The 27,076-nt window shown below is 33.3% G+C and overlaps 1 protein-coding gene across 5 annotated transcripts in view; it reads left to right on the forward strand.

Annotated features, from left to right (window-relative positions):
* The window catches only part of LOC143225876 (rab11 family-interacting protein 4B-like), a 92,540-nt gene that overhangs the window by 37,982 nt on the left and 27,482 nt on the right, over nucleotides 1-27,076 (forward strand). For 4 of the 5 annotated variants that reach the window (XM_076456029.1, XM_076456031.1, XM_076456034.1 and 1 more), the window contains 7 exons: nucleotides 6,558-6,724; nucleotides 10,840-10,968; nucleotides 15,460-15,585; nucleotides 15,756-15,803; nucleotides 19,076-19,111; nucleotides 21,871-22,009; nucleotides 25,259-25,362. In XM_076456029.1, coding sequence (XP_076312144.1) covers nucleotides 6,558-6,724; nucleotides 10,840-10,968; nucleotides 15,460-15,585; nucleotides 15,756-15,803; nucleotides 19,076-19,111; nucleotides 21,871-22,009; nucleotides 25,259-25,362 — 749 coding nt within the window. The remainder of the gene's footprint in view (nucleotides 1-6,557; nucleotides 6,725-10,839; nucleotides 10,969-15,459; nucleotides 15,586-15,755; nucleotides 15,804-19,075; nucleotides 19,112-21,870; nucleotides 22,010-25,258; nucleotides 25,363-27,076) is intronic. The other variant, XM_076456030.1, reaches the window with a different exon arrangement.

A 27,076-nucleotide genomic window follows, 5' to 3' on the forward strand; every position in this document is an offset into this window, starting at 1 on the left:
ACTCCTGTTTTTCGAATCGTAACTTGCAGTCATTCGCTTTTTTTTATTGCTTTTAACACCGTTTTAAATAGACTTGGGTAAAGTTAGTACCTCTTGCTATGAAATGCAATGTTCCCTGCCACTGCTGACATAACAAATACAATGTTTAACTACTGTAAGTAAATTATAGCAAGGAATTTTATAAAGATTTATCTGCAATTATGAAGTGGCTAAAAATTAGTATGAAGCCTAACCTGTTGTTCAATTCATCGTTTGTCACTGAGTTACACCTGTTTCGATAATTCTGCCCATCATCAGTAACTATGGACAGGGGTAAATCGAAAGAATAAGACTGGGCTTGATATAGTGTGAAATATATATATATCTATATGTGTGTGATGTTTTGAAACGTCTTTTACTAAACAGTAGCGAACCTATGCTCACTTATTTTAATCTGTTATGAGCAAAAGATATGTCAAAATACCATACATACAAAATGCAAATACTTTTTAGTAACAGTTTACTCATAAAACAAGTTATTGTAAGAGGTTAATAAGTGAAGATGACATAATCCAGCAATAAGTACACTGAGATAAATAAGGAAAACTTCATTGTGCCTTACGGAAATCTTTGGGAAATAGATTCACCTTCTAAACATTGAGGCTTTGCAGCTTACATTGAACTTACGAATTAAACTAAGATAACCGACCAATGTGATATGTGAAATTGACTCAAGCTTATTATATTAATTGAGATGTAATGTAATGGATACAAGTTACGTAACTATTTGGGCATGTCTGCCTCGTTGTAACTCTTTCAGCTGTTAAATAGCTTCAAACAGCATTCTTCATTGAGTGGTATTGTAAATGATATCACTGTTTATTCAATCCACATTTGATTTGTAGCAGCTTCTGTTATACCTTGAAATTTACCCATGCCATTTCACATATACGTGGCTTTTTGTTTCTTCTGATAAAATCAGGTAAGTGGCGAGTACTGTTCCTGATTGTTAGACTGAAGAGTGTTATTACCTAAAAAAAACTGTTACAAACCGGGATAATTTCCTGTTGGCTGCTCAGTTTTTGTTTTTCATTTTGGGAATACTTGTTGCTGGTTTTGCAGAAATATTTGTTGTGTGCCTAAAACTGCGCATTGAACTCTCAGCGTTATGCTCACTACTGGTTTTCAGCTCCAAGCTTAACGTTGAGCCAGTGGAGGAGAAGACACAAAAACACACGTGTTTCAATGGTTGTATATGATTAGAACCATTTACACTACTTTAACAGGCTTATCCGACCAGTTTCTCGGATGTAGCAGTGTTGTTTTATTTGTCGATTATACAGTAATGTCAAAACTCAAACGTCTTGAATAAAAGTAAAAAACAAATATCTCGTTATGTATACTTTATTTAAGTTCGCGTGGAAACAAAAATATGCTTATTAAACTGCTGTTTACACTTGTACTCACCTAGTTCCTTTAACCTGTTGTGTTTTGTTTGCGCTAGATACGTCAGCTGTTACTATTTTTGAATTAATAGACTAGACTGGCTCTGAAACATTTTTTCGTCCGTACAGTGAAACCTATACACTGTACTTCTGCTTCATCACTATAAAGTATGCAACCTTTCTATTGACGACCAATGGTGCGAAGGCAACAAAATGAGAATCGCAGTTAGTCAATACCTGTTTAATCGAATAGTGGTGTTTGACTGCCCCCTTGTAGTGAACCCACAACATTAAGGTATAGAGAAGGCCAGGCATGGCCTGGTGGTTAAGGTATTCGACTCATAATTCGAGGGTCGCGGGTTTGAATCCCCGTCACTCCATACATGCTTACCCTTTTAGCCGTTGGGACGTTATAATGTGACGGTCAATCTCACTATTAGTTGGTAAAAGAGTAGTCCAAGAGTTGGCGGTGGGTGGTGATGACTAGTTGCCTTTCCTCTAGTCTTACACTGTTAAATTAGGGACGGCTAGCGCAGATAGCCCTCATGTAGCTTTGCTCGAAATTACAGAATTACAAACAAACAGGTATAGAGCGCATTTCTTTCTCTTTCCATTGTCTCCTGGTAACGGTACATGGGACACGAACGTAAGATAAAAAGATATGCAGTCAGACACACTAATCACTGGGCCACGCTTGGACCCCTTTAAACTGATTCAAGATAAATAGTACAACAAAAACTTAATGTTCGCCGTGTATACTGGATGATTCAGAAGCCCATTGACAGACAAGTTATTAAAAAATGATGCAATATAAAAGTTAAATGTTGTATGTCAACCCATGACAATATCTTTGAGGCATTCATAGGTCAGCTTACAGATCTTGTTATTCGAAACTCCTATTAATATTCGTCACTCCCTGAAAATATCACTTGAAAAGTTTTGGTTTGGTTACATGAGTGCTATCTGCGCTAGCCATCACTAATTTAGCAGTGTAAGACTAGAGAGAAGGCAGCTTGTCATCACCACCCATCGCCAACTCTTGGGCTATTCTTTTACCAACAAATAGTAGGATTGACCGTCACAATATAACATTATATGAAAAGATGTAGCCCACAAAAAATGAAACATTTTGAAGCAAATATTACCAAAGTCGCTCCACACCAACAACAGTTATAGGCATAGAAGTAGATGTGATAAAAATCATAAGAGTAGAACGGAATTGTGGCACTCTCCTTACAGTAGTGTCATATTAACTGTTCTTTAACAGAAAAATGTGCCAATATTTAGATTATATGGGATAAGACGCAGCACAAGTCTTGTATGCTACGTTATACATGGCTTTCATTTTAATACTTTTTAATCTTTTCTTCGACCATTTAAGGTTTAATAATCTGCTTATGCAAAATTCTGGTCTTTTGTATAAAGACCTTTGCTATGGTTGGATCTAGGTTCTTCTTTGGCACTTTTAAGTATGCATGGATGTGGCACATTTATGAATACAACTGTTGTCCTTGAAAAATAATTCTGGTAATTATGATTTAAAATGTTTTATCTATTTTTGTCTAAGCCTTTCCTATTGGCATTTTGGGCATACGTTTTATATTAACAAAATGTCCTATACCTTTACATTTATGAAATATTTACCTGTCAAAGAGGTTACGAATAACCTTGAATATCAGCAAATGCTAGCTTCCTCTCGTTCATATTATATTACCTATTATTGCAATATTACGACCGTACTGCAAAACACAGCTAATGACGCCGTCTGTGTGAAAAAATGACCATTAAAGGAAATCAGTGGGTCCAGCGAGCCTACACCGGCCGCCATGCTGAAAATATTGTAAAATGACCTTTTGTTTCAATTAATTTGTACAAGAGTGTAGGAACCGTTTGAGTAGTTACAATTTTATGTGTCTTTTAAGAACACTTTATCTTCTTCAAACAATAAGTTAAAATATAATTCATTTACATTAACGAAATACATGACAAAAGTTGTTTGAGCAGTCAGTCATTTATTACCTATTACATTCAGGGGTTCCCAACATTTTGGCACTCGCGACCCCTTACCTAAAAGTTTGAAACCCATGTGACCCCCTACTTAGGGCTTACTATCAGCAGCTTAATTTTTCTTTTATTTTCTGTGAAGGAGAGGGAAAGAAACATCTAAAAAAATATTTAAAAATTCTGTATTTATTTGTTAGCAAATTAAATCACATTGTTCCAACCTGAATTCACAAAAAGAACATATATTTCTTAAAATAATATTAACATAGGTTTGAACAGCTATCCAACCCAGCTAGTGAAATGCCTGATGTTGCATTTCAGCAGCAAGCTTTGAAATTCGTGGCCGAGCGTTTGTTAGAGCCAGTCTCATGTCACCTCCAACATCCAATCTGTTCCTATTCTTTGTTTTTATATTGACAAGAGTGGAAAATCCTGCCTCACACAAGTAGGTAGAAGCAAATGGAACAAGGACACGTAAAGCTATCATGCTGACTTTGGAGTATGACTGATACATAGCACACCAGAACTGAGTCACGGATTTCACCTTGAAGAGATCACGAGCTGAAGAGTTGTTCCTTAGATCCAGCAATTCATCTTGGATATCATCTGGAATGCTGGATACATCAAGTTCAGTACAAAATGGGTTCCTTACCAGGGCCTCCTGTTCCTGTGATAGCTCAGGGAAGTAACGCTCGACTTCCTTTTTCTAGAGACTGAAGATGTTCGGTAATCTCATCCTTGAGGAACTGATCCAGTTGGATCTGAGACTGATGCGTCACCCACAAAGTTTTTCAAACATAGCGATGTTTCCAAGATTGGTTTTCCGACGCCAGTTCTGCAGTTTGGAAACAAAGGCCCGAAGACTATCTTGAAAAAGGAGAACATGTGCAGTTGCAGACACATACACATTCACACAGGCACATTCACTCACAGGCACGCATACATACACCCATAATATCACCTAATGACATTGAACTAACGTAGCACACGTTTTGCTTTGCACCGAAACAAAAAAAATGTAAGAGCATGAAAATGTAATTGATGAAATAAAATTAATGTTATCCCAAGCTACTTCTAACAAAGCTACGCGATTCCCCTGCCAAGGCTTCGCGGCTCCCCTGCCAAGGCTTTGCGACCCCCCTGCCAAGGCTTCGCGACCCCCAGGGGGTCGCGACCCACCGGTTGGGAACCCCTGTATTACAACATCTTTATTCATGAAATTTTAAAAGTTTTGATACACTAAACTTAACTATTTCTGGATTAAAATATGCAAAAAAGGCTTCTTTAAACACGAAGCAATACAATGGGCTATATATGCTCTACCCAATCAAATTTTAGGGTTATGTGCCCTCACTGTGTGGAAACGTTTAAAACGTTCTCTAGTATTTTAAAAATCTATTTTAAGTCATCTGGGAAATGGAATTTAGTTTGTTTTGAATTTCGCGAAGAGCTACACGAGGGCTATCTGCGCTAACCGTCCCTAATTTAGAAGTCAATGACTGGAGGGAAGGCAGCTGGTCATTACCACAGCCAATTCTTGGCCTACTAGTTTGCCAACGAATAGTGGGATTAATTGTAGATTATAGCACTCCCACGGTTAAAATGCGAGCATGTTTAATAGAAAGGGTATTCGAACCGGCGATCCTCAAATTGCGAGTCATGCTGGGCCGTAACTGCAGAAAGATTGGTCGAAAAGTAGTGTTAATACTATTATTTCAGAATAACAATTTGATGTTGCAAGCCAATACAACGGTGAAAGTCAACTTTAAATACATAACTCATGAGCTAACAGTTTATTTTTCTAAAAAATCAATCAGTGAAAATTAAATAAATTACACTGTTTGAAAAGAGAATGTGATAAATTATGATTTCCTTATGTGCGCATGAGTTACTTCAAGCAAAAAATGGCATATTTGAATATTGGTTTAAAACAGAGCTGTTCCCTATTTTTGTCTCGATGAATGTAAATAATCAAATTTATTAGGAATATATAGCCCCTACTAGGCTTAAATTATTTTATTCAGAAACCAGTAAGATATAATATTGAAGTAGAAACCTAATTTTGTAATATTGATGTATGACATCAACCGGTCATACAACATGTAGAATAATTACGTAAAATAGAAACAAGTTTAACATCCTGTGTTCACTTCTTCTATATTTTGTCTTTTGAAATACTCCCACCATTGAACCAGTTTAACCAGAAGGTGATGAACAACTAACACCTTCGAAACACCTACAAAATTTCAATACATAAGAAAATTGTACCAATTTGACCGCAAAACGCTTGGAGAATATCCATATATAGATATCAAAAAGTGTTGTTTAAGCTCAGATAATATATCAAACAGGTCATCACCAGATGTTGTTGTAGTTATAAGAACGGTAATTAGTGGTAAAAACCACTACACCAAGGTTTAATTATATGCACACATCGATTATTGTAAGGTGAAATGTGTGCGGTTTAATTACGTCAGTTCGATATTCCTAGGCCTACTGAATCCTAGTTTATTAGCGGTCTCATTGAGTTAGGCTAAGGGTAAGTCTTGATTAGCTTTGAGGTTTCACTTCCACTGTATTATACTCTACGAACTGCTTCACGTCTGCTGTGTTTAATGTAATATTATAGAACTAACTTTATAGTTTTATCTTTCCGAGCTTCGTTCGACTTCTTGTGTTTGAACCTGCACAAGTACATCTTGGAATTTTTAATATACATTATATCACTGAGTAAATACAATGTTGCATATTGCAATATCGAAAACATAATCATAAAACATTGTTTAAAAATAACATCGAATTCTCAGTTTTATTTAATTACTGTAATGCATATTAGTGTATAAAGAACATTTTGATACTAGTAATAAACGAATTTATTGCACCAGATTTGTTATTTATCTTTAACTATTTTACTATTCATTTTGAGTTAACAAACCACTTCAGTATGTTACAAGATTCGATAAGAACACCCAGTAAAGAAATTTATTCAAATCTAATGTTTATGTTTAAGCCTGTTCAGATTTTTGTCAATACTGAACATATGAAGCAGTAACATTTTTCCAGCTTTATTAAGCACAATTGTGTGTGTAATATTCATGTTATTTTCGTTTTATTTGTATACTTCTTTAGAATTCCGTCCAAGCGACTTTAGTACCCGCAACCAATGACTGTGTCATGTCACAGGATGAACTCACTCCAACGTCAACTTCAACGCTGGTGACTGATACAAAAAGCACTGTAGCATCGTCTAACGATATTACTGGCAGACTTCTGGGTTTTGAAGACAAAAGAAGCAGGTGCTTGTTCTTTTCGTAGTTTCATTCGTATTGAAGTGAAACAATAATTTCAATAATACTAAGCCCTACCACCATTTATTTTTTATTCTTAGTATTCAAAGTTTCACTACCTCTACTTGTATAAATCATAATATAAAACAAATATTTAGAAATAACATACCAAAGTTAGTTTAAGGAATCACACGACTCGATTAACACGAATGCTATGATATATATTATTTTTGGATCATTAGAGCAAGATGTGATTTGTTTGTTTCTTCTTGAATTACGCGCAAAGCTATACGAGGGCTATCAACGCTAATTGCCCCTAATTTTGCAGTGTAAGACTAGAGCAGGTATGGGCAACTCTATAACCATTGGCCATATGTGGCCAGTGGATAGCACATTTGTGGCCAGCTCGAGTTTAGCAATCAACTTTTTTCCATCATTTATTTTTTTATATAGCATATTTGGTAATTACAACTGCACTGTCTCACATCATCGCTAATGTTGCGCGCTTCATCACTGCCACAGATTCCGCCCATTTTGTAACGTCAGTCTGGTTTAGATGTGTATTATCGAGTGTGTGTTGTTTTGCATGCGTTTGTAAACATATTTTTATCATGCAACCTTCAAATGTTTAAATATATTTTGTTTTTAATCCCATAATATGGATAAGTTAATAATTCGAAAACGAAAGAATCCAGATGATGAACACTCAGAAAATAAAAACACTTTAATTAGTTCTGGCATTACTGCCGAAAAGAGAATGGTGCGTGACTGGAAAAACGTGAAACGAGAATTTAATGAAAGTTGGAGGTTGAAATTTGCAATGATTGAAGCAAATAATAAGTCAGTGTGTCTTTTGTGTACCAACGTTTTTAAGAATAATAAAGTATACAACCTCAAGCAACACTTTAACAATTTTTACAACGAGTTTGATATAAAATTTCCACTTGATAGCAAAAAGTTGTATGAATAAACTTAGCCGTCTGAAAGTTCACATTTCGTAAACAAAAGGGAGGCCTAAAAAGATTTTTATCATTGATAGAACTAGTTAAAGTAGTTTGGATTCTAGCTCAAAAAAATCATTTTATGATGCTAAACTAGTAAAAGAAATATTGATTGTGATCATTGAAACTCTGTTGGAGAATTATGATTCAGAAATAAAAAATGATATTCTTAAAAAGGTAAATAATTTGCAATTAAGTTGAAGAACAATTGTTTGCAGAATGTTAGGGTTAGCGAAAGACAGAAAATCAGTTACTTGAACAACTCTTTAGCAGTAAATAAATCAACAGATGTTAGTGACACTGCACAATTGATATTTTGGGTTCAATATGTAACTTCAGATCTTCAAATGAGGGGAGAAATGCTTGGCCTTCATGGATTACGAGATCGATGATGTGGAAAAAAACATCTTTGAAAATTTTCTTGAAATGTCAAGAATTTAAAGATTTTAAAGAACTGGTTTCTGTCACAACAGACGGTGCTCCTGCCATTACTGGGGCAAAATTAAGATTTGTTTCTGTTTTGAAGCAGAATTTAATTGAAAATAATGTGAAGTCCACGCTACCAGCTTTCCATTGCATTTTGCATCAAGAAAATTTATGTGATAAAAGTGATGAATTGAAAATTTTGATGGACATGGTTGTAAAAATTGTGAACTATATTAGAAGTGGAAGCTCTCTCATCCATTAGCCCCTGCTAGTACAGCGGCAAGTCTACGAATTTACAATGCTAAAATCAGGGGTTCGATTTCCCTCGGTGGGCACAGCAGATAGCCTGATGTGGCTTTGCTATAAGAAAAAAACACAAACACAAACTCTCATCCATCAACAGTTTCTTGAGTCTTTGAAGAAAAGTAGTGATTGCACTGTTGATGATCTTACATATTTTGCAGATGTAAGATGGTTAAATAGAAGAAAAGTCTTGGATCGATTTACTTCCTTATTTCCTCAAATAAAAGAGTATCTTATTTAAAAGGTAAGATTGAAAATATCCTTGAAATTGAAACTTTGCCATGGCAGTGTGATTTGCACTTTCTATGCGACACGATGGTTCACTTGAATACGATACTTTAGGGAAGGGATAAAATGATAAGTGAGCAATTACAGTCTATTCATAAATTTCAATTAAAGCTAAACTTCCTTGCGGAACAATAACAAAAGAATGATTTGACACATTTTGCAAAATTGTATAGTTTTCTAGAAAAATAACAAGGACTATGATTTCTCTGATGCTAAAGATGATTTCTATGTAAACTGGATAAAAAATATATCTCAAACTTTGAATCACGTTTCTCCGAATTTAAAAATTTGAAATTGATATTTGAATTTTTGCATGATCCATTTCAATTTGACTTAGGAAATTTCAGTAAGGAAATTACATCATTTTTTAATTTTGGATAAGTGTGGATTTGAAGACGAGATGCTTTCCCTGTAAAATGTAGAACACATAAAAGGTAAACAAAAATTATCTATCAGAGAGATGTGGCTCACTATTCTGATAAATGAGAGTCTTCCAAATTTAAAGATAGCAATTTGAAAATTATTTTCCATGTTTGGATCCACATGGGTGTGTGAGTCAACATTTTTTAAGCTAGATTTCCTCAAGTGTAGATACAGATTTCGGCTTACTGGCATAAATTTAGAGGCAGAGCTAAAATGCTCATTGAGCATAGATATTAAGCCAAATTTCACGAAACTTGTTGAAGAAAACCTTCATCAATTTGCGCATTGAAGGTTAGTTGAAACGCAATTATTTTGATTAAACTAACATCTTTTTTTTTTTTTTAATAGTATGGTCAACGTTGTTTTCATTAGCCACAGTTGTGGCCACTATGAAAAATACGTTGCCCACCTTTGGACTAGAGGGAAGGCTCCTAGTCATCACTATCCACCGCCAACTCTTGGGCCACTCTTTTACCAATGAATAGTGGGATTGACCGTCACATTATAGCACGCCACGGCTGAAAGGGCGAGCATGTTTGGTGCAACAGAGATTCAAACCCGTGACTCTCAGATTACGAGTCAAGCACATTAATCATCCAATCATGCTAGGCCTTAAGGCAAGAGATTAGCAATAGGAAGAAATTACATGGGTCGCAAACAATACCTTTTAAGATGAGAGCGACTTCTATATTCTGAGAAGTAACATATAGGAAATGATGTACCGTTTTAAGTTTAGTTTAATAACTACGTTCCTTTCCATATAGTTTTTTTATGCATGTGACTTATGTTGTTGAATGCACAAGTCCCATCTGTTCCCTAAATGTATAGAAGATTCTTGACATTAAGAATCAACAATATTTGTTTTACAAAAACTTTAGCGTGTTTTCGAAACTTGTTGAACGTTCTAGGATCATGCTTTATACTATATAAACCAACGCGCAAAGAAATCTTATTATTGTTATTAGTCAGCTACAGTCAGTGTATTATAAGCATCAAAAGCTATAATTGTGATTAACACTTATTAATCGGAAAACTACAGAATTTGACCAGGAACATTTATATATTTCAAACTCGTTTAGCTTCAGTGAATTAACTTCAGACGTTAGTATATACAAACATACAAATATATTTGTAGTTAGAAAGAAATTGTGACAATCAGTTTTATTGGCAAGTATCATAAATTTAATACATATTGACATTTAATTAATTTCTAAACTGAAATTTCCGGTTATTTGAAATCGTAATACGTAACGTACGTAACATAACAAATCAGAAACTTGTTACTTGCTAGAAATAAATCATAATATATATATATATATATATATATAGATAAATGTTAAACTTGGTTATTTTGTAAAAAATACAAACTAGAACCTCCTTTCATCAAACCCGCCTTGGGTTGTTATGGCTTAAGTCACAGCTTTTCCATTTTGACTAGAAGCAATGGGTGTTATCGGTTATCTACTAAATATTTGTTTTTTTTTACTCATTACAAGTATTATGGCTTTTGTTGGTTATGCAAGAGCTTAACCGAAACTTAGCGGTTAATTAATTTCTGTCAGATAGTCATTGTATCTCTTTTGTTTTGTAAAGTTTTTAAATTGAACGTGTACAATGTTTGTCAAATTTTACTCGACGGTTTGCGTGTTGTAAAATACAATAATTCATTGTCTTTTTTTTTAGTCCTACTTTCAGTTTCAGTGACGGAGAGGAACGGTATGAATGTTATGGAGAAGGAGACGATCCCGAAAACGAGATCAACGAATCTGGAATATATCTGGAAGTAAACGGATCCTACAAACCGTCGTTAAGGTATGTCTGAAGCTTATCTTTTGATAGGTAATATACGAAATAATTCCTTTGATAAAGGTAAAGAGATGTATTTTTCTATAAGCCAACGGTGAATCTGAAGTTTGAGCACCTACTTATAATAGTGTTAATTGTAAGTAGGTGCTCATACGCCTATCAACAACTAACTTAACAATAAAACAAATTAGTATCCCTATTTTATGTTGGTCTTGATTTCTGTAGGTATTGTAAAAGCCAGGATAAATTTATATTGTTCGTCCTTCATGGTACGTTTTTCTTGGCCTCATGTTTTTAGTTTACATAACTATGTAAGTATATGTGTTTTTCTTATAGCAGAGCCACATTGGGCTATCTGCTGAGTCCACCGAGGTGAGTCGAGCCCCTGATTTTAGCGTTGTAAATCAGTAGACTTACCGCCGTACCAGCGGTGTACATATATGTGCAAAAAAACGTCATTGATTATGTATATTTTCCATACGTTTATAGGTAAGACTTTATGAAAGAACCTAGCGATTATTTACGAATTTATTGGCTTGTTACTCGTAAGGTAATTTTAGAGCTTATCTTAACCACTTGAAACCAATAATTGAACATTCAGTCCACATGACGAACCTCGACCTTTCGGTTAAAGTATATGCAACGGCAGCAACCATAGGATTCATCCAAAAAAGAAAAAAAAAGAATAAGATAACATCGTAAGTACTGATAATGGTGTAATTTTTAGAGACTGTCAGTGTGTGGCTTTTTCTGAATGGATATTTCACGTGCTCTGCATTTACTTTTTTAAACTTTTTAAATAGTCATGTACTTTATTAACATTGTGTTCGAGATGGCAGTAGCTGTTGGTGCTAAAGTATTGGATCAAATGTTGTACTGGAAAGAATATTTGGTGTAAGTAAATCTAAGTTAATGTGGGAAGTTGTGTAGTGAAAAAGTTCAAAGAAACGAGGTGAGCTTCTTTGCCTGCTAACGTTGAGAGTGGTAACGTATCACAAAACAATAGCAACAACAACAAGAAAACTGATTCATGGACAGACGTATATAATTAAGCCTAAAACTAAGTGATTATGTAAGAGGCTAGCTAAATTTATCTTTAAATCAGATAATAGATTATGTTAAAGTTGTTATAGCTTTGTTTGGTATAATAAGTGTACTTCAGAGACTCAGTATATCCAAACAACAGTAATGTCACGCTTTTTATTTAGATATTTGTTGGTTTGGGATTTCTTTCGTTAGAAGAATTATAGGAAGGCGATTACTGTTGGGGATGAATTCTAATCAAAAGAAGGCCTAGTAGAATCAGATGCTAAAATGATCAACAATAGAGAGTTAATCGTTTAACACTAATGCATCTAAATTAATGCAACACAAAAGAACACTTAGTGTTCAAAATTATACTTCACTATTATGTATTTGTACAAATAGGTTTTACATAATAATAGTTTATGCATAAATTAACATGAAGGAAATGGCTTATGCTTGGAGGACGTTTTACTAAGTTATTCTTTAGTGTGTATACTAAAAATACTGAAATGCTGTGAACCACAATGATAATGTTCACGTTATCTTAATATACATTTCAGTTGTACGTTTGAAAAAGAAAAAGAAGCCACGAAATATTTTTATTTAATAACAACGAAGAAATAAACGTTATAAAATACTTGAAAACTACTAATAAAATATTTTAGTCATTTGATTAACATAGAATTTCTCGAAATGTTTATAATGCACATCACTGTAAATCCTGTGAATCTTCGTGTAACCTTATATTCCAGTTAGAACAATATATAGAAGATTGACTACATAAATTAAGAGGTAAAAATAAATATATCTTCCAAATTGAACGAATAAAAGTCCAACAGATGAAGTTCAATAACTAGGTTTTTGTTACTCCATGTTAGTTATTATTGATTAAAAGTTATACATTTATCCGTTTATTTAGTCTCTGTTCTTGTATACCAGTGTATAGCCAGTTAAAAACAACAGGGCAGTTTCTACCATTCTCACTTCACACTACACCCTGACATCACATTTCTTAGCTTGTTGGAATAAATATAGCAAAATCAAGCTTTACCAACAAAAAACAGATAGCCTAGTGTAAGTCACTTTGTCATACTTTATTTCTTAAAATAGGAAGTCATAAAAGCTCAAATGCATTTATCCAGATTGAACAGCTCCATTGCATCTCAGGACAGTTGGTATGGGTATTAACACTTTTACTAATAAAGCAGAAAGCAATGTTTTCTTTGTTAACCTGAATATGATCTAAGAAGGTCGAAACGTTGTTTTCTGCTTTATTGGTAAAAGTGTTAATACCAACCGTCCCGAGATAAATTTTTACTTCGAGTGCGTTTCTCGTCATTACTGTCTGTTCATTACGAGTTTAGTGACTGGCGTAAAAGAGGACCGTGAAATATTATAAGTTTAGTGAGTGTTGGTTTAATAAGCCTAAAGTAAAGACATAGTGTGAAGTTGCCTAACCTAGAGCCAAGCGTATAAAATTTATCATGAAACTAAAAATACCTAAATCATCGATATTTTTAATAAAAGTAAACATCTTTAATCTACGGAGACTACTTTAAGAAATCAATGAGTATTTTTCCAGTTTTGTTTGTTATACATTTCATTTTATACTTTCAGTACATGGAATAAAAACAAAAATAGATTATACTTTTGTTGCTAAGCAACATGAGAAAAACTCTTACTTTTCTGTATGTTAGAAGGTGTTAATCGTATTGAATTTTTACCAATAATCATTCAATAAAGAACGCGAGGAATTCATTTTATGAATGATCTCAATTTTGATTAGCTCACCAAAGAATTTAACGACATTTGACTAGTTTGACTGCACTTTTCTGCCTTTTTATTGGTCAGATTTGGTTTTGCAAAATTTATTTATTTCTATTAGCTGTGAACTGTGAGGTTAGTGTATACTGTGGGGTAGTAGTACTTGCCCCGTCATTTTTGATGTGACACATACACTTTTATATAGGTTAGATTCGTCTATACTTGTTTGTGATTCAGTAATCGCTTCATTCAAACCATCACATTCACAAACACATCTAGAAATTTCAACCATATTACATTGCAACATCGTTTTACTTTTACATTTACTAGTTAAAATCTCCATGTTGGCTTTCATGGTCTCGAGTCAGATCACTGGTCTGCTTACCCGACCTAGAGCCTAGATGTAGTTCTAAACGTTTTATTTTTCATCTAATCAAAACACTCCAGAATATTCCAAAATAACTTTAATTTTTGATCCATGTCAAGATGCCAGGCTGACTGGAGTGGCAGGTGTTGAATTAAGGATTGCATGTAATCAACTACAGAAACATCACTTTGGCAAAATATAAGAATAGGAAACTCTACAACCATTCAATTTCTAGCTACATTTTTCTTTATACGGATCACTGAGGTGATTCACAGCGTCAGATAACACGATATTGTAACAGACATTTGTCATTTTTTTCACTTAAGACTAACATAAGCACTTTGCACTCAATATAGCAGAGTAAACTACAGATCACTGATATTTTGACGTCAACACAAGACCTACTGAAAAAACAGGTCATTATTTTTTAATGAGACTGTTTGTTACTGTAAAAGTTGTTGAAGAAAAATTAGAATAAAAGCGATAAGTCAAAGGGCACTAAGAGAGGAATTATTACAAATGTATTCACTTTGTCACCAACATGGGTACATTTTAGCATGTATCATGACCAAACTTCCAAGTGCGTAGTTTCATCAATAAATACGTTTTACAGTTTCTTGTAAAATAAGAATTCACTTACCCTCCACACAAGTTCTGTGGATAACAAATGTAAACTTGTATACCGTGTTGACGTATGTGTGTGTTTAATACTTTAATAATTGGCGTGAATCTCTTCACAGGGTTTTTCAAACTTTGTTTACATTTCTCTTTTAATGCACCGAAAGTTTAAAATATGTGACCATGTAATACATAGGAAACACAATATTGCATTCATCAACTGTCTGCGAATCAAAATTATCAAAATAAAACTTGAAATAGTATCATGACATATAATCAAGTTGATTCGTAACCGATAGAACTGTAAAAACTGATGACAGGTAAAAGTTTTACCCAACATTTAGTCACTAGGATCCATGACGTAATTTAAGTTTCAGAAAAGCTTATGTTGCGTAATACCAACCAGATAGTGTTTGTTGTTTTATCAACAATTTCTTTGTTTTGTTCGTATCGTAAAACATGTGTGTGAAGATGATATGTTTCTACGTATTCGCTATTGGCTTTATTTTAATTCATTTCTAGTCAAAATGTTTGAGAAAAAGAAACGATATACGTATTAAAACAATTTATAGCTCTAAATCCTGAGTTATTAGGTAATCCTAAACATTCATGGCTATGTCATCTGATGCTTCGTAATTATAAAATTAAAGTTTAGTGACTGTGTATGTTTTTATTAAAATATGTGTTTTGTACTTATTCATATATACCTGTGTGTTGTTCAGCTCTGACAGTTTCCGTAGTACAAGTAGTGCCGGCAGCACCGGAAGTGGCGGACGAACACGTTCTCATCACAGCTCAAATTTTCAACATAATACGTGGCTACGTTCTAGCTTGCGAAGAGCCTCAGGGTATGAATGCTTTATCTGACATTACATTTCACTATAACTATTTTACTGAAATAACTGTGTTTTAAATAATTTACAAAACAAACATTTACAATGTTTTTCATCACTGTATTTGTATTGTTTTATTCAAGAACTAGAAACTCTTGACACTTGTCTCAACTTGATTATTGCAGTGATACCTCAAATGTTTTTCGCCTTCTGTGCCATCAGATCACATTCATGTAAGGATCTTCAAAAATTAAGTAAATTTAAGATAAAAAAGTTATTCATTTAATAAAAATAGCCTGTAAATTAGGACTGTCTGTAAGTCTTGAAATAGTCATATTGAATGGATATCAAAATTTCATTTCAAGTGCTCATGTTAGTGAAATATTTGGGGCATACACAAGTACCCTTATCTCCATACGTATTTAAAGTAGCTATTGTTTGAGTTCGTGGGCAGGTAAATATATATATAAGAATCGTGTTTTAGTAAATGTGTTGAACAGGCTGTTTAATTAGGTCATTCATGCACGCCAAAAACGTTGGTATTCAGAACGAATCTATAGTTTTAACGAATTTAACAGTACAGTAATGCGTGATAAACAGGTTAGACAAAATAGTACATTTATTACAAAACACGTGATCTATAAAATTTTAACCCTTAAACGGCGGCCATCTTCAGTTGATTCTGCTGCCTACAACATTCCTACTGTTTAAGGGTTAAATTACGAGGAATAAACACCACCTAGGATTTTATATATTTGTAATTTACTGAAATTGGTGGCGTTAACTGTTTGTTATAAAGATCAAATTAATTTGTTAGAATGATACTCAACTGAAAAAATACGATGTACTTGTTTGTTTTGAATTAAGCACAAAGCTACACAATGGGCTATCTGTGCTCTGCCCACCACGGCTATGGAAACCCGGTTTTTAGTGTGTAACTCTGCAGATATACCACTGTGCTACTGGGGGGCAATACGATGTAAGTTGGTAAAATCTATTCACAAGTAATTTTATACAACGAGGTGTGTGAAAACTTTCTATCACAGCTAATAATTGTCCTATAATTAGAATTACTCGTGAAAAATCAGCCGTTATCATGTGTTGCAATTTCATGATTTTATAAATGTACAACAAGTAACAAATGTATATTAATTAATAATCTATTATATAGAGAAGTTCACACAAAAATAGTGTTGCTTCAGTTTCTGCTGAATCAGAAAAATAATTCAGTTTATAGCCGTATGTTTTAAAGTGGTTAAAAGCTAGCACACAATTTAGTCATGACTTCATTACATTTATATGCAATTTTTAAACACTTGGAACTGTTATTTTAAATCTAGATAAATGCAAACAACAATTATTTTCTAGATTTTTTTTAATTTTGCGCAAAGCCACACGAAGACAACCTGCTCCAACCATCTGGTCATGCGCTGTATGTGTGTTTTCTTATAACAAAACCAAATTGGGCTATCTGCTGAGGCCACCAAGGGGAATCGAACCCCTGATCTTAACGTTGTAAATCCGTAGACTTACCGTTGTATCAGCGAGGGGACCCTAGGTAAAGAGCACCGCATGTATATTGTCACAGCAGTTAGTATAATCATTACCTGTCCCCTTTTTCATGATTACAAAGTCAAATGTAATGTAACAGTTTTCTATTTATGCACGAATCTGTGGCAAATCAGAAGTAGATTTGTTATTTCTCGGACTATTTTTTATTTCTATTGGAATAAGAAATGTGAAATCAGTGAAACTTAATTCACAATTTATTTAAAAAGTAGAACTTTAACTGAAACATTTATCAGAATAAAACTGTCTGCTTGCACTAGCCGTTAAAAATATGTGAAAAATTTCATATCAAAAATATACTATATATATACAAATGACTGTGTAATTATTAACCTAATCACTTTAGTACTGTTTTAATTGGAAGCCTAAATCAAAATTCGTTACTTGTTCAAATATATATGTGTATGTATAGGAAGAACTGCTGTTAAATTCTTTCCCGATATGTTGCTCCAGTAATAGTTTGATATTTTTTGTTCAGGTGCGAGATCGTTGTTCAATACTATATAGTACTTGCATTAGAATAGCGGACAGTTTCTGGTACAAAACTGTATTTAACAATGATCTCGGAGTGATAACATATAATGGCGTACGTTTACGTGACAAGAACAATTTTTGAAGATGACTGTAATGACGCCACCACACTATTCAAAGTAAAACTGTTGAATATTAGAAGTTTATGTAATAAAAATAGAGATAATTATATTCAAAAAAGTTCTTGGAAAAAAGTTTCAGTTTCCATTACGTATGTGGATACATACGTATATACGTACAAACAGCTTTTCGGCGTAGCTGTTTTTACCGTCAGTAATAAACTCAGCGTACCCGTCTCGTACTTGGCTGACTGTTAAATGTAGGCATTCGCGGAACGGAAGAATTCAGTGACCCATACGGTTTCATGCTATTTGGTTGTTTAGCAGATAAGATATACACATATATGTATATCAATAATGGCTTTTGCATATTACATACATATATATACATGTTTGTAACTTTTTAAATCAGTGTATAAACTATATGTATATCAATAATGGCTTTTGCATATTACATACATATATATACATGTTTGTAACTTTATAAATCAGTGTATAAACTAACAGAAAATATGTTTCTAACCGATGTTATAGAAACATTTAATAAACATATATATATATACATATATAGTACTTATAAAAAATATACGTATGCATTTAATACAGAAACATTTAATAAACAGTGTATATATATATATATACATATACACCTATGTACATACATATATACATAGTACTCAGTTGAAGCAGACATATACACTAAACTACATTGAAACATTTTTTTGTAAATAAGAGAGATAAAAGCCTTATGAACAAATATCGTTAAATTAACGTGATTCATTTGAGTTAAAGCACACTTATAATCTGACCTTTATTCATCTTTTACACTCTCTTCTAGTTTAAGTTTTATAACCCAATAAATGAACGTGACTAAGCTAATCAATAGATTAATTAATTGGTTATTTTGATGCTTTTGCATATATTTTGTTCACCCACACGTTGGTTTTCACGTTATCATATTTCTAGGAACCAGTACTAAGAATACGTTGTATAATATCATAAATCTTTGAGTTACATCAAATACACCAAGTGAACGACACTACTGTGTAACAGGTTTCTTTAGATTAACTTACGCGAACAAGTTTGTTTGTGACATATTTATTGACCTGCATACTGGACTGTTTCTACCATTATGACCTGTGTTTAATCTCATTTCACAGAAATATGTTTATTTGAAGCTTCATTGCTATCGACACAAAGTAATCCTAAAAGTTGATGTTATTGTATAAACACTATAGTTATTTCAATTATTGTAATAAAATGTAATGTATATAACATATAATAATTAAACCTTTTTTTATTTCTTGTTTGTTTGATATAAGGGGCATGTTCTCTTTTGTTTTTAGGTCAAGCAAGAGGTTGTCCTCAAACGCCTTAGCTAGGTAAGGTCCTGTACAAAAAATTGTTCATGTTAATGCCTTGTACGAATACGCACAATGGGAAGAAAAAACAAAAACATTATACTAATTTAGAATCTGTAGATAAAGAGAAACAAAACCCGACTGTGACTCATCATTTGATGTAACGTACCAGGAATATTTTCATTTGCTCTTAAATTTACAATTATTATTAACGCTAGGAATGTGTACCTTTCCTGATAATAGAAAATCTAAGCCTATAACACGGTGGCTTGAAATCGATAATGCACTTATCTTGTTTTTTGTTTTTTTTAGCCTCTTGCTTGTAATTAAGCACAAAGCTATGCACTGGGATAAATGTGCTCTGCCTACCACGGGTATCGAAGCCCTGGTTCTAACGTTATAAGTCCGCAGACATACTGCTGTGCCATAGGGGCTACCGATAACATAAGAGAGCAGGACAATATTTTTTGGAAGTCAATGTTTCATGATGATGTAGGAAAAATAATCCTTAAAAGCAGAAGTTATTGGAGTTACGTCACGATGATTGTTCCAAAATAGATAGGATTTCTACATCCCTTAGAGTAAGATTTATGGTAAACTAGTAAATGACTGATGTTTTAATGTGTTTTGTGAATTATATCTTATTTTGTATAAAGCTAGTTTTATTATATTTTACTAGCTCTAACGTTTAGATTTATTTTTGGATATTGTTTATAATTATAAATGCATCTATGAAGAATATTTGACATTGTTAGTTTAATATGTGGATTTAGGACTAGCTTAAATCCCCTAAGTTGATCGAATTTCGCGTGGCTTATTGAGATTATAGATGAAAACGTCGTAAACAGGTGGTTTAATAAGGTGCAATCATTACAGGGCTGAGTTTCTTCTGTTACTAAAGTACTAACAGACGTACATAGTCAAAATGATTATTCTGGGTAGTATAGCTCAGATGCGATGAAAAAAACTATTAATATTTAATTAATTATAATCATACGCTCAACGAATATGTGATCTGACGCAAGTATTCGTGTAATTACAAGGTTATATTGTTTTATTTCAGTTGGTTTATTTGTGCAAATAAATATATTAATGTGAAATATAGTGTGGTAAAAGAAGAAATACTGTTTTCATACTATTTGTCAACGTGTATTCTCGGTAAAGAGATATGATTAATTATTTATTCGTTGGAATTTTTTTTTCTCGAAAATATTTTAACTGAAGAGAAAACCTTTATTTGGATTGCCAAAATAAATAAACAATAGATAATATGAACCATGAGTACTGAATAAAAGGACAAAAGGCTCATTTAGATAATGACCACATGACTCATTTCATTAATCTAAATTATACAATCATGAAATATTGTTAACACTGACAAAATAATTTTCAAATTTTCTTTCACCAGTCACAAATATTAACCATTATTTTATTTACCATTCATACACAGGATGTTTGTTGGTTAATCATTTATGTTATTATGTTAAACAAATATGCAAAACAGTCAGCGTATCATTTTTTTTTACAAGACGTGAATAGTTGTATGTTTTCACTTAAATGTAATACGAAATGTAAATGGGAAAAAATAAAATATTCAGATCAAAAGAAATTTTAAAAGAATTCACTTGTCATCAAAGCAACATACAAAGCCTAGTTTGTTGGTTTGACAAAACGCTAAGAGTGGAGCTTCAAAATAACAGTTATTACGATAAAATCGTAATAATGATAACAATTTATCGTAATAATGATAACAAACACGTAGTATATCTTGAAATAATGAGTACGTTAAAAACCAAAACAACAACAACAACAAAAAATGGTTGGTTAAGCTTGGAAATTTCTATAACATTACTAAGTAATAAATAGGCCTAACATAATTTAATCATTTTTGGACTTCTTGCCTTGTTCTCTTCGTTATTTTTTCGAAAACCAGCATGTGATAAATCTTTATATAAATAGATGAATTATATTAATATCAGAAGGTCCGATGCTATTGTCGGTTATTTTATTTGTATAACGTTTTGGTCTTCTTTATGGCCATTATAAAATAAAGATGAATACTATCTACACAGGTAACGTTAACTCAGTGAAAACAGAACATCCTATCCTCAGTGTCTATGTTCGAATGACCCTTAGAGATTGGTTATCACGAAGCATTATATGTATCCTCTTTGTCTTGCAGCATTTCGCAAAGCATCTACTATTACTGGCACAGCCTAAGATTAACGTCTTAATGGTTTATTTAGAGCCATGAGTACAAACGTAATAAAATAAATAATGAGCTTCAAAACTTTATCGGTGCCCCTTTATTCTCCAAAACTTGATTTTACTTGTACTTCAATTAAATATGGCTACATTAGTATGTAATCTGGTGGTTGGTGAGGATCGTAATGTTTATGGATTCGTGTTACTGTGATTTGTTCAGTTTGGCTTGCCTAAATCATGTTGGGATATTTCCACTTAAAAACATGTATATACAGTTTTGGAAGTATGATGATTTAAACACAACAGGCCTAGTAGATGGTACTGCATATTTTAGAACATGCGCTGTAGTAATGTTCTTTTCCGTCTTATATAACAGTAAATTTTTGTCGCATAAGAAATACTGGCTGCATAACAAAAGCTCGGAAGAAAAAATATTCATTTTCATCCGTCATAAATAATGTAACTTATTTAACCCTGAATGAAAAACAACTGTTTGGAAAATGCTTTCTGTGTATGACGTAGATAATGAAAATGTATACTTATGATTCGAAATAAATTTGTATTGATTTATCTAGCCAGCTTTTTCGAAGTGGCACTCCAAACAGTCATGCTCAACCATCCAATAGTAGGAGAAGCTCCATTAGCTGTGACTCTACAGAAGATATGTATACAGATATGTCACTGGAAGATGACGTCATGGACCTCAATCAGAAGGTATGCCATAAAATATGGTATCTGTTTTCAACAAGAGAAAGTACATATACGTTTTGATCTTTATCTGGGTGAGTACCTAGTACATACAGCTGAATGACTAAAATAGAACTGCATGTACACAAGTAAGCCCTGAATGTTTGTACACAAGTAGGTATAATTACGATTGAAATGTTTGAACATGACTCATTCCCTTCCCTCCTGCTGGACTAAAATAGATATTTTGTAAGACTAGGACTACTAAGCGTTTTATTCGCAGAATGAAAACGATACAAAGTTCTACATTCCTTTTTAATTCAAACGTTGATGTTTATCTAGATTATATTTTACGTAATAAATGTTGCTATTAACAATTTCATTGAAACATCGTTTAAATGAAAATATAAATGAAGCTAGTTTTAAAATAATAAATACTTAAAAAGACTAATTATGTACCTTTTTAAGAATATCAAAATTTTGGCTAATGATCTGATAAATGTTGGAGAGTGGGGATCAAGATGTAACAAAAAGCATAATTTGTTTCTTTACAATTACTCCACTGTATTTCGGCCGAAAATTGGTAAATTGGTAGTACAAAGTTGTTTTTCTACAGGCTCCATACAAATACGTATAAAGACATGAGATATGCCCATTTTTGGTCATTTTAGGTTGTTCAAAGTAAATCCATAATTTTAAGGGTTTTTGTCAATTACTTAGCCTTGTTTCAATCAATTTACATAAAATTTTGTACAAAGATACTTTTCTACAGGCAACACACATTAAGAAACAAAATTTTTTAAAAATTATACGGGATTCAAGATACCGTTTTGCAGATCCCAAGCAGTAGTGATATAGACAGTTTTTTTATTTTTATGGTGTTAAAATTGACCATGTTAGGTTTGCGTCGTGAAGGCATGTTGCATTTGCCCGTGAATGTTTGCCTTTTCTAATTAATTTGAACATCTCTCCTGCTAGAAGAAAAAAAAGAAGAGTTCTACACCCATGCGTATCTACAAATATATTAGTTATAAAAAATGAGTTGGCAGTTTATTACACCAGACTGCCAGTTAAACACCGGTTTTTGGTGCTCATAGTAGGCACAGCATAGATAGCCCATTGTGTAGCTTTGCACTTAACCACAAACGAAAAAAACAAAAATATTACACCAGTACTAAAAGTAATGAGTGGTAATATTGGTCGATGACATAACGCTAACCCTGTAAGAAATGTTAGCTGTATTGTGTAGTAACTAACGTTGTGCATGACTTGCGATCAGACCCGCCTGAAGGCGCTAAACCGTTTGAGATAAATAGTAATTCTCTTACTGATTGATAATATCGCACCTCAAATTTCGACCTTTAAGAAAGTTTCTCCTGTGAACATTCCATCAGTTCAAAACAATATATTCACAATGCGTGAAGGGTAATCTAACTTGAAGTCTGCAGATTCTTTCTCTTATTCATTGCGTATTTAGCGACCAGCATAGCCAGGTGGTTACGGCGCTCGACTCGTAATCTGAGGGTCGCGGGTTCAAATCCCCGTCGCACCAAACATGTTCGCCCTTTCAGCCGTAGAAGCGTTATAATATGACGGTCAAACCCACTATTTGTTTGTGAAAGAGTAACCTAAGAGTTGGTGTTGGATGGTGATGATTAGCTGCTTTCCCTCTTATCTTACATTGCTAAGTTAGGGACAGCTAAAGCAGATAGCCCTCCTGTAGCTTTGCGCGAAATTCAAAAACAAACAAACAGGTTATCAACCAATACCAATAGTGGACTTCATCTTTTGATATCAGGAATACTCTGTTCTCAAGAGATGTGACAAACAGTTTGAATACATTTTAATATTCTTGTTTTAGTATAGAATGTGGGGCAGAGAGATTTAAGTTCCTTATGGGGTGAATATTAGAGACATATGTGACCGTATTAAATCACAGAATTTTTGGTATGTCAAACATCGTTTAGTTTTAGAAAATTGAATATTTCTAATTTAAAAAAAATGTCGCATATACACGCTTTGGCGCATATGTTAAACCTGTAGGCTTTTGACTGCATTGGTCTTATTATTATATTAGTCACACATTGTCAAAGGTAAATTTTTTTGGTATTTTTGGATTTTCCTGTGAATCGTGTCGCTGGAGAAATCCTTAGGCTTGTACAAATGGTTTCATTAGTCATACCAATCGTACAGGTATTAAGATGTACCTGAATACTGGTCTTACATAACTTTGCTAATGGTATGGCTAGATTTTATGGTTGACAGATTCACTTTGAGATATTTGCCTTATTAAAAGAAGTTTATAGTGAGTGATTCTTCTAGTTTTATCCTGATATTCACTCATTATTAACCTCTCATGTACTTAAAGAGTAGTGTGCCTGTTTCATCTTATGAACATACCCCTTAGGATGTTGTAATTGTTTACTTCGTGTTTGTTAATAAATAAATAAAGGGTTTTGTTCGCTGTGAAACTTATGATTAAGCTTTCCCTCAATTCATTCAAGTCATAATTCATAATTTATTTTCTGCCGATCCTCACGGAAGAAAGGTTACCATTCTTCTTTTTTAAGAAATCAGTGTTCCTGAAAATACCAAGGAAAGAAAAAGAAATAAAAGAAATAGAGCAATTGACGAGCAGCTGCTGACAATACACAACTGTTAAACTGAATTAGCATACAAAATTACTAACTTTTAAAGCTTTTAAAAAATTCGATATATTAGTTCAAATTTGTTATCTGTCACGAAATCGCTTCATAATTAAGTCGCTAAACCATCGCTATTACATCATTTTTATTTTGATCAGACAGATGAAGTAAACTCATTAATGCTGTACAAGTTAAAGATTTGAAAAACGAGTATACGGCATTTGAATCAGAGTATTTAGGCCAACTTTATCAGTCGAGATTCTTTAATGGTACCTTAATGTTCAGTAGTATTTGTAATTTACATTTTTCCTATATTCTGTAAATGTAAGTTTTTATTAAAAAGTAGGTTTAAATACACATTAAAAATGTGAAATAACACATACATACTTTGGCCTGAAATATTCATCCAGATAATATGAATTGTTTTTCCTCATGAAATTTGTCTGTAGGTTTTTACGGTGCATCTTTTTGGTGATTGTGCAACTATAGTTATAACATTTTTTCTATGAAAGAGACGTATTCTGTGTGATCTTTGTAATTAACATTATGATGCTATATTCAATTCAGGTTTCCTTGCTCCTCCCTCAGTGAATCGTATTCTATATTTTTTTTCTCGCGTTCTTTCCTACAGGTCCAAATGTTGCAGCATCAAGTTACTGTCTTAACAGAGAACCAGACTACCAACGACGATCGTTACTCGAAAGTTAAACAGGAAAACGCCGCTCTTTTAAACAGGTAACTCCAGTTTGATGTCTTATCTTTCCATCCTACTGATAATTTATTTCGAACTTTATGCAAGGTAACGCCTTTTGTTAAAAAAATATGTTCAATTTTTACTCACGTTAAAAATGAACCTTCGAAACAATTAATTCAAAAGTAAATTAAGTTGCTATAAATTCTAACGGGTATAATTTCTTGTCACCATTGTTTTTTGTGTCATTATGTTTATTTTCTAGACCGCGAATACCTGTAAATGACCTAATTGAAATATTACACGGTGCCACTTCCTGGTTTTGTTTGTTTTTTCTTTCATGAAAGCAACAGAAGTGCAGCTATTATAACATTATTGATTTCCCGCTTTCCTGAGACGTAAAGTATAAAGTCATGTATCGAGAAAATTGTTTATATAGAGGAGCGAGCAACGTTTCGATCTTCTGCAGCTATCGTCAGGTTCACAAAAAACCTGACAATGACTGAAGAAGGTCGAAATGTTGCTTGCTCCTCTACATAAACAATTTTCTCAACCCAAACCAGCCGTTTTTACATATATATTTCTCTACAAGTGGGTTTTCTCGTCATCACTGAAATTCATGTATCGTTGTTCAATGTTTTCCATTAGCTCAGCAATAAGCTTCAAGGCTTATAACGCTAAAAATCGAAATTTCATCTCAGCCCCTGACACAGCAGATAACCCGATGTGCAAGCTTACGACAGAACAAACATCAACTGAAGTGTGAACATTTATTAATAATGTGGGTTAGTTTTAAAAGTATTACGTGTATCAGCTAATTTGCAACTATGTCGCAACAACAGGAGCACCATTGTTGGAAAATAGGTAAAATAGCCACTGTTCAAAACTTGAGAATGACCCAATTTTTGAGACTTTTTCTGACACATAAGCATTTATCTCTTGTTACTAAAAAACTTATGTTTTCGCACAATTTCCTTATGGTGCTGTGATAACACTTATTGGATGTTTTAGATTTAACGGTGATTGTTTCTGGTGTTATGTCAAACTGGGTCAGCGTTAAGTTTAAAGGCTTATGACGCAAAATTTGGAATTCACTTTTGCAAGCAGTTTGACATGGTGTGATACATTATTACACTTATAAGGAAGATACCGAACTTTATTTATTGTATAAGTGTAGATGGAAAAAGTGCAGGGTTTAAATATTTTTAAAAATTAAAGTTTAAAAAACTTTTAACCAAAACTAAGCTATTGTCGTTGCTTGTTACAAATGCTAAAATGTTTCTGAACAGATTTAAACATTCTTACGTCATATGAAAAACGACAGGCTCATATATGTTTTAAATTATGAGCAATGGAAAAGCCTTGTTTGTTTTTTGTTTTTGGAATTTCGCACAAAGCTACTCGAGGGCTATCTGTGCTAGCCGTCCCTAATTTAGCAGTGTAAGACTAGAGGGAAGGCAGCTAGTCATCACCACCCACCGCCAACTCTTGGGCTACTCTTTTACTAACGAATAGTGGGATTGACCGTCACATTATAACGCCCCCACGGCTGAAAGGGCGAGCATGTTTGGCGCGACCGGGATGCGAACCAGCGACCCTCAGATTACGAGACGCACGCCTTAACACGCTTGGCCATGCCGAGCCATGGAAAAGCCTTAACATTATTGTTCATCTTATTGTTGAAGAAACAAAACATAATAAGTAAACGATGACTGGCACAAAAAATTCTGCTGGTAGGTATTAAATTGAACAAGAGAT

The sequence above is a fragment of the Tachypleus tridentatus genome, chromosome 9 (genome assembly GCF_004210375.1).
Source record: "Tachypleus tridentatus isolate NWPU-2018 chromosome 9, ASM421037v1, whole genome shotgun sequence".
Lineage (NCBI taxonomy): Eukaryota > Metazoa > Arthropoda > Merostomata > Xiphosura > Limulidae > Tachypleus > Tachypleus tridentatus.